Here is a 13,231-nt window from a genome sequence, read left to right on the forward strand (position 1 = left end):
CCCAAGTACCTCAACGACCGCCTGACCTTCTACACGCCCACCCGCCAGCTACGGTCCACCAGCCTCGCCCTCGCAGCCGTACCACGCATCCGAAGAGCCACCGCCGGAGGAAGATCCTTCTCTTACCTGGCTGCCAAGACTTGGAACTCCCTCCCCATCCACCTTCGGCTGACCCAGGACCATCTCGCCTTCAGGAAACAACTCAAGACCTGGCTGTTCGAGCAGTAGCATACCCCTCGCCCCAAGCGCCTTGAGACCCTCCCGGGTGAGTAGTGCGCTATACTAATGGCATGATTGATTGATTGATTGAAGATATACTATAAAAAGTCCCTGAACATATAAAAGTCCATCTACCACCTATCCCCACATTAAAAAATTGAATTGCACAAACTAAAAGTGCCACCAGTGATACCCCACCTGCTCCTAGAAGAGAGCAAGATATACACATACATGAACATTTAACAATTACACATAATGAAGATCCTTTCCTTTGATATGACAACCTAAATAATTACAAATTAATCAAAATATTTTCTACAGCAGATAACTTGCTAAACCTTAGCTAGCCAGTGTCAAACATGGATGCAGGCTCCCTTGCTGTGTTGTGTTGCATGAAATAATAATAAATATCCCACTGTGTCCTTCTCCATGCTTTTTATTCCTACTCTAGGTAAAAACACTAACATTTTCTGCATGCTCTGAGCTGACGAAAACTGTCAGAGTGAATGCTAGTGGGTTGGTAGTACTACATGTGATGGCGGAATTCTGCCTTTGCAGGGGGGATGTTTATTTCCCTGAGATGGGCTGTACAGCTGCCAGCAGGCCCTGCAACAGCTCTTGAAAGTTCTAGGGACCTTAGACCCAACATTATGGCATTCAGAGTGTGCATATCCAATAACAAGGCTGACTGGAAATATGTGACTGTGCGGCTACATTGATTTTTACATAATTAGAGATCTGCCACATTTGCCACAAAATCTGTCATCTGCAGCATAATCTGCAGATTTTAAACACATATTTGTTTAGCTTTAACAGTTCAAATGTTACTATAAATTGAGAAACATGTGTTGCTGCGCAGTTGAAGGCCCTTTGCAAAGCTGAACTGGTCACCTTTATGTTGCTTATTGCTATATTTGTGTGTTCAACTGGTACTGATGTGGTGCAACCAATGCCCAGACAGTGTTATCAAGTTTAAAAATGACAAAATAATGAGGTTATACATTTACAAAAAAGAGCGGCATTGAGCTGCATTACATGCCTTTTCTTGCTGCATAATTTATTCCACCCTGACACATTATTAGACCCTCTCCTGACATTCAGTTCCAGTGTCGCTGTCCATAACTCTAGTCCAGAGAGACTATTGATCCATGTAAGACTGTAATGAATATCTTTTTCTTATTGGTATTTGCACAAAATACCAGAAACAATATTGTGATGCAAAAATATTGTCGACAGGTGCATCAAAGGTAAAAATATCATTTTTAGTTTTCTTTTAATATCATTAATAATTATCAGAACATGTTGTATGTAATATCATTGTAAGTGTTAATTAGTATATACTTTTTTTATAGTGTGTTTGATTGTATATGCTTGCTTTTTATTTATTAGTGTTTTTAATAGTATATATGTCTACTTTTTAGATGTATTAAAGCATAAAATGAATTGTTTATGTTTTTTGTTATCAGCAGGATTTGGGGGTTTTAGGGTATAGGAGTGGGGAGATTTCCCCAAAATTTATATTTTACATTTATTCTTGAGGTAATAATTTAAAAAAAATAGAAATGAATAATTTAGCAAAATTTACATTGTTATGATAATATTTTGTAAACAGCTTCATTTCATTTAATTTTCAGGACGATATATAATTATGGTGTTAGACTTCAAATAAAGTTAAAAATGTATACATAAAGTTATGTAGACTTGTGTAATTGTAAATATTTTGTAAAACAATTAATACAATTGTGGGAATTTGTTTTTAAAATAGTATTTTGTTTGAAAAATATTTGTATATTTTTTTCAAATTTTAAAATGTGTCAAAGCATTTTGTATGATTGTTAATTTTGTAATATGATTTTATGTGTCATTTTATGATTTAAACTTTATGAATGGTAGTAAACATTTTTAATATATATTATTTATTAATAGTTATTGATTTGTTTTCTATATTTTAATATTTAGATAGGTATATATAGGTTTGTAGTCTTGGGTATTGTGTTTTAGGTAACATTTTATTTAATTGAGTAGTAAAAATGTGTGTGAGTATTGATTTTGTATTTTAAATGTTTAATTTGTATTACCTTTGCAAAATTTCACATTTGAAGTGGGTATTATAAATTTTACCTCATTAGGGCTCAACGCCTTACAAAAGAGCCCTAGATTGGAGTGGGAATAGTAGATGTCACCCCTTTAGTGTTCAACACCTTCCCCGAGTTGACTTAGATTGGAATAGGCATACTAAATGTCTCCCCATTATTGTCCAACATCTTCCCCCAAATTTGTTAAGGTTTGAGTGGGAGTAATAAATGTCATGAGTTTAGTGTCTAACACCATCCCCAAGTTTGTTTAGATTGGAAGGGGAATAGTAAATGTCAGCCCTTTAATGACCCAAGCTTCCCCCAAATTAATTTAGCTCAGTGTTGGAATAGTAGATGTTACCCGTTTAGTGTCCAACACCTTCCCCTAAATTGTTTTACATTAGAGTGGAAATAGTAAATGTCACACCTTTTGTATAATAAAGAGCTTATTTTCAATTTTTATTTATTCTATAGTTTTGCATTTAGAAACATATCTACTTTATGAAAAAATATTAAGTCAAGTTCATACATAATTGTATTAGTTTTTATTATTAAAAAAGTCAATCACATTTTATATACGTTTCTATGTTGTATACTTCCAGCTGTTATTTTTCATTGTTACCAATTTGTCTACGTCTTAACTTTTTTTATATACATATTTTTAACATTATTTCAACATATTTTATTAGTATATATTAAATAATTGTACATATATTATACTAATATTTAATTTATAATTTACAAGTTGAGCATCTTTTTTATAACATTGTTTGATATGATTATATTTGTTCAGATGTTTTTTTTTTAACATTTATTAAACATTTTTACAATATTATTATAGTCTTTTTTTCCATTTAGCAGACATCTTTGGGACCATTTCCTTTTATTTTACAATCTATTTGTGGTTTTTTTGAGTCTATCTTCCTGGAACCTGGAACCAGGTCACGGTTCCAGGTTGCTGTTCTTCAGAACAGGTAAGTCTCTTTTTAAGGATTTATTAAGGGTTTTGAGTACAAAGGTGATTTAGGAGGAGGTTTAACTCCTTGACCGCGGCGCAAATTCTGCCGCTGTGCTGGCCAAATAATGAGTGGGTGGGGTTTGGACGGCCCCCGGCCGTCCTTTGTACCCATCCACTGTGTCGTCCGAATGTGTTGGTTCTGGCTCTTTGCTTTATTTAGATGTTTTGCAGTAAGTGTTTCATACTAGTGTGTTGTTTTGCATTTTTGTGCATTGTTTTAGTAATGTTTGAATAAGCTACGTTACACAATGTGATGTCAGCTATATTTTGATGACTAATGCGCCAATTACTAGATAGGTAGTCCAACTGACGGACCGCCATTGCATCGGTAAGGAGAACCCTGCCAAGCCTGTGGCTTCCTGACTGCTGCATTATGAGAAGACGGCCGGTAGTGTGCCAGTGGCTGTCTACCGGCATGCTTCAGCTCACAGCGTGAGTGTGAAGTCAATGCCAACGCATTGCAGAGCCTGCACTGTCATACGTGCACTGTTACCATGCGCCATGTCATGCATGGCACACAGTGCAGGCACAACAGTGCAGGCATGGAGGCACAACATGTGCCCCCAGTCACAATGCCCAATGGGTAAAATTGGCGGGTGGTCCTTTATTGGGCCACCTCTGTGAAAAGATCGACAGAAAGGCAGATTTGAAGAGGCACATCAGAAAGTGGTGATGGTCATGTATCGGGCTGGGAGCGGTCCAACCGCTGCACTCGTAATCCGATGGTCATACCACCTGCCGCGTTTATAGTGGTTGGACTGCCACCGTGAGTATGTCGTTCCTAGGACCACAGTAATTGTAATCAGGACCTAAGTGTAATGTATATTTTAGCATCTGTTCCATATTGTGGGTGGTTATGTTACATTTATTTTACAGGTGTTTGTCTATGAGCGCCTTCAATGAGCATTGGAATTCATGAGTTTTTTTAAGACAATCAGCTTTACTTTAAAATAAACCAATGTTTTTTTACTTTTTTTCAGGTTTCTTGCAGCGTTCCATTTTTTAGAACAATTTTGTTGGGTTTTTATGCAAACTAGATGATTTGGATTGCTTCATGGGAGTTCAATTGGATTCCTTATATTATAAAATTTCTTGCTTGCTTTTTGTGGTTAACTATTGTTTCACATTAAGGGGCCGTTTCCGATTTCAGTCGGAAGGGCTCCGAACGATGGTCGAAGCCCTTTCGACCGAACCGGAATGTGTGGCCTGGATTCCTTTCCGACCAAGCCATTCTGATGGGCTCGGTCGGAAAGGAATCCGACTCAGATTTCCGAATTGCAAACGACAGAGCCCGTCCGCCATCCAGAAATCCTCCAATACTCCTCTGGCCGCCTCTTTGCGACCGATGGAGTACAATTGCAGTTTTTCACTGCCTTTTCATGCTGGTTTCTGAGGCACGAAAAGGCAGTCGTAAACTGCAGGGCCCAGCAGGGCCCCCGTGGGTGTGAGGCCGCTAAATGATGCCCCGCTGTCGATCCCTGCACCCGGTGGCAGGCACCTTGGGGTGCCGGCCACAGGGTGCAGGGATGAACTGCACCCCTGCTTTCAACAATGCAGCCATGCATTCCACTCGGAATGTATGCTTGTATTGTTAAGTATACGATTACGACCAAACCCTGTTCGGGCACATCGTACTAGCAGGGCTGTAACCGACAACAGCAGGTCGGTCAGTTACAGCTCCTGGCTGAGTCCGTCCGACATCGGAATCGACCCCTAAGACGGAGTAAGATATGTAGCTACAGAACAGTAAGTTTTATTTTTCTCATTTATTTTGGGTGGGAAATGCGACAATGTATTCTTTATGTGAATTTAATGTGAATATTATGTGGAATTGTTTGTATTATAGGTTTTATCTTTTTTATGTGATGGATTGAATTTGTTTTTCAGTTTTTGGTTGGTGATTGGTATTTTTTAAAGTAATATATATATAATTTCAGTGTTTATTAACATTGCAATGCAACATAATTGTTTCATTGATGTAATTATCATTCTATTTTAATAAAAAAAGGTTTGGTATGTTGGTTTAGATTTTGGTATGGTTTTAAGGGACTTTGGTAGGCTAACATATAACTTATAGTATAGTTTTGGCTATCATTTCTAAGTAGTCTTCTTTGTTATTTAAGAAGAGTTGAACTTTAAATTGTAGTACGTCCTACAAGTTTTTCATTTGTGTACTATGTTTAGGGCCAAGAAGCAAATGTTAATATGTTTAATCAAAATGTCCTTTCTTTTTAGGTGAGGAATTTCAATTCTTGAACAACATTACAGCATTGATTTATTTTTTTATTTTTCTTACATTATCTGTGTTACTTCAACTTTGGAAATGGATCTATATTTGGTTGGTGTCTGCTTGCTGACATATGGACCTGCTTCAGTTATGATATACCAAACTGGTTAGCATAGTAATATGTAATATTGAAATACAAAAAAAAATTAAATTGTTAAATAAATACCTGAGGATGTCTGTAGAGACCCAGAAGTCTAGCCATTGCTATGGAGTAAGTGGATATTACATCTCCCAAGATGGCGGACACTGCTGGCCCACGTCCGCACTGGTAGTTCACAACTGCTGTCTCCTGCCCTGTCAGCATCTGCAGAGTGCTCTGGAGAGAGTGCTCAAGCATCAGGCATGTGTCATAGACCAAAAACCCCAGCGTGACATTTGGCAGAATGCTCTGGTCTGCATTGATTTCCGATAAGGCAAAAATGAGGGCTTGAAACCAGCCATAGGACAACACACTGAACCTGAAGAGAGAGAAACGAAATCATTGAAAGATAAGTATTGCATGATGAAACCAGATAAGGAAACATTGACGCTGTCACAAATCAGATGAGCTGGAGACTAGATTGAATAGAAGAAATTCCAAATGAGGATGAATTTTTTTAAACGAGGGTTGAAGATAACCCAGAAGGAATACGATCGATAGTTGTACATTTTTAGAATGTTTTTAGTTAACGTATATACTTGTACATTCTCAGTCCGTTCTTCCTTTCAAATTGTGGGATGTCGCTCTATAGTGCTAAAAGGGAAAATAGTGGTTTCCCAAAACATGTTTGCAGCCTTTTCTCAGCTCAAGGGGACTGGATATGAGGACAGTATGTCCTGGGCTCAAAGCCTACATTATTCTAAATTAACATTTTTTAACCTAAATTCTGTGGCAGTATCCCTGTCTGTCAAATTATATATTAGTCCAATATTGCACGCTCAATATTTTAGAGTTGAAAGCACATTTAGCAATTATGTTTCTTTTTCGATTGGAATGCTTAAGATTTGTTTTGGAAGCACATACAATTGGGGCATTTGGTCTAATAGAAACTCTGAAACATATTGGAAACAATTGATAAGTAAACTAAAGAAACTGTTCTTTCACAGGCCTCTGGAGATCTGCTGTTTTCCTAGAGGCCATTTTCCTAGAAATGGAGAGACTCACAAAGCGGAATTATTAGACATGGTATTGGGTAATCCTCTGGGGTCTTGCCTAGGAACCTTCAATGTCCCAATGCCTTGGTTCAATTTGAGGTACCCAAGGAATATAAAATATGTTGTCAGGGTGTTATACATCAATTGGCCAAAAGATGATCTAGCTCTCTCTCAGAGGCAGCCACATACACTCTCAAGAGGTTCAAAGGAGAAATCTTTCAAAGCAACAAGTTAAACTTCATCCACAGTTATGAGACAAAGCTAGGTCAGCACTCGGTGTGATGCCCTCATACCAGTTCAGTCTTCTAAGTCCAAGGACCTGCTTCAATAGTAAATATTAATCAGAACACAAGAATTGTGCTGAAGCAAAGGGGTCAACTAAATTCAAGAGCCTGACTCCACTATTGAGGTCTGAGAACCATTCATTCTCCAGGCAAAACAGTCACGGCAGGCCAAGCTTTTGACAGGCCGATCTGATTATAGAACCCTGGATATCATAATTAACAGTTATCACCTAAGGCCAATTACATTGGATATTTTACTATATCTTGGGGTGAACTGTGTGTAGACGTATACTGTCATATATTCATATCCTACCACATTACTACTAATTCTCTCCTCGAGGTGCTCTTCTATGACATTTATTCGCATATGCTTAATCTCCTAACTCTACATCACTAGTATAATCCTCAAACCCAGAATTGACAGAGGTTTTTAGTAGGGGTGGGCGGAATTTGCATAGTCACGCTACGCAAAGTTCTGTGAAACTGTCAAAATCTCTGCAAACTCAAAGAAATTCCGCGAACGCGCGCAATCGCTTTTTCCCAATGCTTTTTTCCTGTTCACGATCGCTGTTTGCGTGCTCGGGGAGAAACATCCTGGGAACACGCATTTTCAGAACGCGAACAAGCAAAAAACTCCGCGAAGCCGCGGAACGCAGAATTTTGGGCACTATCGCGTTCTCTGCGGAACGCGAAATTACCCAAATTTTGCAAATTCCGCGAGCGGAACTGAATTTACCGCGAAGGCCTAGTTTCTAGCAGATCACTCAGCAAGGTTTAGTTTTCAGACTTGATGCTTAGGGATGGCAGCTCCTTGTTCCACAGAGCAGAGTTTTACAATATCATGACAAGGTAGGACGTCCCTCCATAAATTCTGAAATTGCAAACATAGCACGTGAAGTGCTTACCTTTCAAAGCCAAAGCATTTAACCGATAGAACTGAGATCAAACAGGCACCCAATGTACTTTGCACTCTGAAAGATTACAGGAGCACGGGGCTTCAGTTTGACCTTTTTGCTTCTTAGGGAGGATTTATTCCTTGGCAATATTTCCTAGATTATAGGGAGGGCATACCACACTTATGAAAGAAGAGAAGGGGATGGGGAATCAAAAGTGCATGAGTCACACTATGGTTTTTGCAGTAATAGCAACAGCGGTGTAACAGATGCTTGATTACCAAATATCAAAGAATTGTGAATAGTCTCTGGCCTGCATTTATGGTTGGGAGAGATACATATAGAGATGTTTCCACTGGTGGAAAATCTTCCTCAATAGACACAGTGTGTTGAAGAAATTTCTACCAGAGATTTGTTCTCTGATTTAGGACACTTTTCAGAAATACGGGTTTCCATTAGGCCTGGGCGGTAAATTCCATTCCGCTCGCGGAATTTGGGTAATTACGCGTTCCAAGACTTCGAGAAATGTTTTGCTTCTTTGCGTTCTCAAATGCGTGTTTTCGAGATATTTCCCCCCGAGCACGCAAACAGCGATTGCAAACAGTAAAAAAGCATCGCGAACATGCAATTCCCCGTGTTCGCAAAATTTCTGCATGTTCTCAGACATTTTTACCGTTTTGCGGAGATTTGCATAACGCGATTACGCAAATTTCACCCTCCGCTAGTTTCAATTTGCATCCAACCGTAAATTAGGCACTCAATAGCAGTTCCTGCTTTGTTTCTGTACAGTGTGCGGGCCTATTCGGGCATATACATTAGGCAGTTTAACCATAAATGTGGATTCAAAGCGAGTTTGGATGAACTGCACAGCATATTTCAATGCCACCAAAATACTCTGCCACATGCAATGATAGAAAATCTGGGTCCTATCCATACATTGATACAAAGAAATAAAGGTATAAATAAGCAGAAACACAAAGATATTCAGCGAGACATGCAAGCACAGACATGCATGAAACCACACATAAACTAAGACAGATGTAGGGTCATGGACAGGTTTTACTATCTAGACAGGCTTGCATGCTCAGATAAAGATAGTGATACAAAAGGGGATGATGGACGGAGCTAAAGAATGGTGATGGATTAAACCCAGATCTGTTGACTGAATGTGAGTGTTTGATTGGTTCAGATGCTCCGTCCATCACCACCCCTTTTTGTATCGCTTTGTTCGCCATAAGTTTGCAGGGTATGCTCAGATGTGAGTCCCTTGCTCACTTTGCCACTGGATTCAAGCAAGCCTGGCTAAAGACGGCTGAAATGCCAGAAACCGGTCCTAGGAAGCTTGTTTCCGGTCCAGGGAAGGCATGGCTTGGCAGTTCGGGCTGGACTGTTCCCATGAGGCACAGGTTCAGACTGATTTCCATATGGCCATGTCTGAACTGGGGTGGCAGAGTGGGCTAAAGAATGGTGATGGATTAAACCCAGATCTGTTGACTGGATGTGAGTGTTTGATTGGTTCAGTTGCTCCGTCCATCACCACCCCTTTTTGTACCGCTTTGTTCGCCATAAGTTGGCAGGGTATGCTCAGACCTGAGTCCCTTGCTCACTTTGCCACTGGATTCAAGCAAGCCTGGCTGAAGATGGCTGAAATGCCAGAAACCGGTCCTAGGAAGCTTGTTTCCGGTCACCACCTCTTTTTGTACCGCTCAGATAAAGATAGTGGCACAGACACACAGTGATGTGTGGAAATACTCAAAACCGAACATGGGTGTTGACAACCACACAGATGTGGATGCTCACAATAATGCTGACCTAAACAGCACTAGACATAGAGATATAGACAAGGATGAAAACGATGGAGACAAACAAACTCAGTCAAAGCACACACATACAGGTGCAAATATGCAAGTTGAAACAAGCACCTAATGAGGTTTATGGGAACAAAATCAAAAAGGGCATAGAAATATATGCAGAAGTATAGAGATGTTGGACAGACATGGAAGTACAGATTTTCAGATAAACGCCATGACGAATAATAGACAGACCACAACACAGAAATTTAGAGACAGCCAAGCAAGTAGTTTTTAAATGACAATGAAACACAGGGCTTAGGACTGCATAGCAACAAACATTTGCAACACCATTCAGAAGTGACAAAGCCAATCAGTTTCACTTTGCGATGCAGGAATTTGCTTTGCATGAAGACTGGCAAGAACAATACCATAGTGCAACCATCTTGGAATTCTATATTTTTGCATTGTTTAAACTATTAATACTGTTCCAAGATGGAAATTCTATTGTGTCATGTTCGATGCATCAGCAAAATGGTGGCCTATTCACAAACTGCTTTTGGTAGCGTCTTTTATAGTACTACAGTAGTACTAACTTACCATAAAATGCTATTCACTAACATACCAGCAATGGTTTCAATCTCCCCTAACTTTTATGTTGACAGATCTCTGCCCTGTCTGCGGAGAACTCCGCACACATATTTTAGTAGTAAATGTAGGAGGAATAGGGGAGTGTATCGAAAATAGAAAATTATTAATGCAAAATGGGAGGGGCTCAGAAAGGGGTAAGAAGGGGTTTAAGGTGGAACATGCGCCCATCTAGACCCACAGTCCAATTCACAAACTGACCAAAACAATAGTGACGGTACTCCAGCTTAAACCTGGAATACTTCCAGAACCACACATGGCGTTAAAATAGAGCGCCATAGTAAATGTTGTTAAAATAAATCAATATATTTTTGACTTTTTAAAATATGTATATTCATGTAATTTAATGTTAAAAAGCTAATATAAATTGAATATTATTTTACTACAAAATATTTGAATAACCCTCATCACATACACTACTCACCAAACACAGTATTACACAATAGACAAATATTTGCAGTGTGGAAATGGAAATTGGACAGAAGAGAAAACAGAGACACTGGAGATTTCCACTCTACCTCTTTACTCTGCTGGGTATGAATGTTTTCAGGTCAGGATGAGGCCTGGGTGGAGTTTGTGGAGTTCCGCTACGCAGAGCTGCGCAAAGTGCAAAAAAACCTATGCCGTGCTATGCAGAGCTCTGCAAGCGGCAGAGTACATTAGATAAATGCTGTTTGTGGTGATTTTCAGTGCCAGGTGCTTATATTTGTATATAATATTTGTAAAGCACATCAATCATCCCTAGGGATATCACGGCGCTAGGACGAAACTTAGAACAATTCAGTTTGGTTTTAAAAGATCAATATCTGGGAAACAAGGTGGTTTTCAGTTTTTGCCTGAACAGCAGATGGTCAGCTGTCAGGCGAAGATCCAGTGGTAAGTTATTCCAAAGGACCGCAGGTGCTTTGGAAAACGATCGGTCACCCATCCTAACCTTTGATGTGCGTTTGACTGATGCAAGGGCCAGATGACATGATCTCAGGTTTCGTGGGGGAACATGAAATTGCAACTTATCTTGCAAAATGTGAGGTCCATTTGTATGCAAGGTTTTGTGCGCAAAACTCAGGAGCTTAAAGTTAGCTCTCTGACGTACGGGTAACCAGTAAAGTTCCCTTAGGCAGTAGGATGCTGAGCTGTACTTTTTTTTGCTATGAATTAGTTTAGCGGCAGCATTCTGGACAACTTGCAATCTGGCGAAGAGATAGTTGGACATGCCAACATAAAGGGCATTACAGTAGCCCAGTCTACTTAAAAGTAAAGCCTGGATCACGGATTGTCTGCAATTATACGGGTTCCAAGGAATTAATCATCTAAGCAGTTTTAGTGTTGCGAAAGCTATTCCACATAAGGTGCGTACTTGGTCCTGCATGGAAAGGGTGTCATCAAAGACAATGCCCAGGTTTTTTGCTGCTGGTTTGGGTTTTAGAACAGTACCTTGGGCCTGCGCCCACCAACTGTTGTCCCAAATTGTCTGGGCGCCGCCAAAGAGTAAAATTTCGGACTTCCCAGCATTTAATTATAAACAGTGTTTGGGACATCCAATTTGCAAGTTCAGAGAGGCAGTTTATTAGATTGCCCTTAGTCTCTGTACTGGTCAGCTTGTTTAGCAGGGGAAACACCAACTGGGTGTAATCTGCGTAAGAGCAGATTTCAAATACCCACTTCCTGCTAATATCCGCCAATGATGAGACATATGCATTAAAAAGGGTAGGGCTCAAAGACTCCATATTTAATATTCTTTGAGGAGGAAGTGTAGGATCCCATTTGAATTGTTTGGGTTCGGTCTTTGAGAAAAGAGGCGAACCATAATAGGGTTTTATGGCAAATCCCTTTTTTGTATAATATTTGGAGTAGTTTGGTGTGTGACACGGTATCAAATGCCGCAGTAAGGTCCAATAGGATCAGTGCTATGGCTTGATTTTGGTCGACCTGTGATCTAATGCTATCCGATACAGCTAATAGGGTAGCCTCTGTACTGTTATTTGTCCTAAATCATGTCTGTGAAGGATCAAATAAGTTGTTGGTCTCAAGGAAAGTAGTAAGTTGTTTGTTAACTAGCCGCTCCAGAACTTTAGAGAGATATGGTAGCTGTGAAATTGGGCGGTAGTTGGCTGGATCATAGAATCCGAGTCCTGCTTTCTTTAGAAGGGGGAAAACCACTGTTTTCTTCCATATGTCTGGGAAGCAAGCTTGCTCCAGAGATTGATTACAAAGTTTGGTAATGAGGGGACATAGGACATGCACTAGTTTAGAAAAGATAAAATGTGGGCAGGGGTCGAGTGGGGATCCTGCCTTAACTTCAGACATAGCTTTTGCCATCTGTTCCTCTGAAAAAGGGGTCAGAGTGTCAAGATGGATTTTTCCTGCGGGTAGGGAGCCACATTTTCCAAGCCAGTATTTTCCTCTTCATGGGTGTTATCAAAGGATGCCTACATTGTTGTCACTTTGTCAGTGAAAAAGTTGTTAATTATCTTACAGTTCTCTGTCGTGGAAGTCATAATTTGTGATAGACTAGCAGGTTTGCAAAGTTCGCGAATAACTTTGTATAGTTCCTTCGAAGAGCTACCATTTTCTTCCACCTTGTTTGTATAATAAATTGTTTGGGCTTGTTTTATCATGCGGTGATAGTTTTTCATCTCAGCTAGATAGTTTAGTGTATCAATGCTATCTTTTGACAGTCTCCATTAATGTCCTAAGGTTTGGCATTTTCGTTTGTTTATTTTTAATTTGGGCTTATACCATCTTTCTGATCGGGATTTAGGAACTGGTTTGCTATTGAGCTTGGGAGTGCACTTTTCTAATGACTTCTCGATCTCTTTTTGTAATTGGGCAGCTGATGTAGAGACAGACCTCTGGAGGAGGGCGGCAGAGTCTTGGTAAGTA

The 13,231-nt window shown here is 39.7% G+C and overlaps 1 protein-coding gene across 1 annotated transcript in view; it reads right to left on the reverse strand.

The window, feature by feature from the left end:
- Nucleotides 1-6,763, reverse strand: part of LOC144797946 (vomeronasal type-2 receptor 26-like) — a 203,058-nt gene extending 196,295 nt beyond the window's left edge. The window contains exons 1-2 of the mRNA XM_078668749.1: nucleotides 6,744-6,763; nucleotides 5,766-6,057 (exon numbers count right to left, since the gene is read on the reverse strand). Of these exons, the coding sequence (XP_078524875.1) occupies nucleotides 5,766-6,057; nucleotides 6,744-6,763 (312 nt within the window). The remainder of the gene's footprint in view (nucleotides 1-5,765; nucleotides 6,058-6,743) is intronic.
- Nucleotides 6,764-13,231: the final 6,468 nt, after the last annotated feature.

The sequence above is a fragment of the Lissotriton helveticus genome, chromosome 12 (assembly GCF_964261635.1).
Source record: "Lissotriton helveticus chromosome 12, aLisHel1.1, whole genome shotgun sequence".
Lineage (NCBI taxonomy): Eukaryota > Metazoa > Chordata > Amphibia > Caudata > Salamandridae > Lissotriton > Lissotriton helveticus.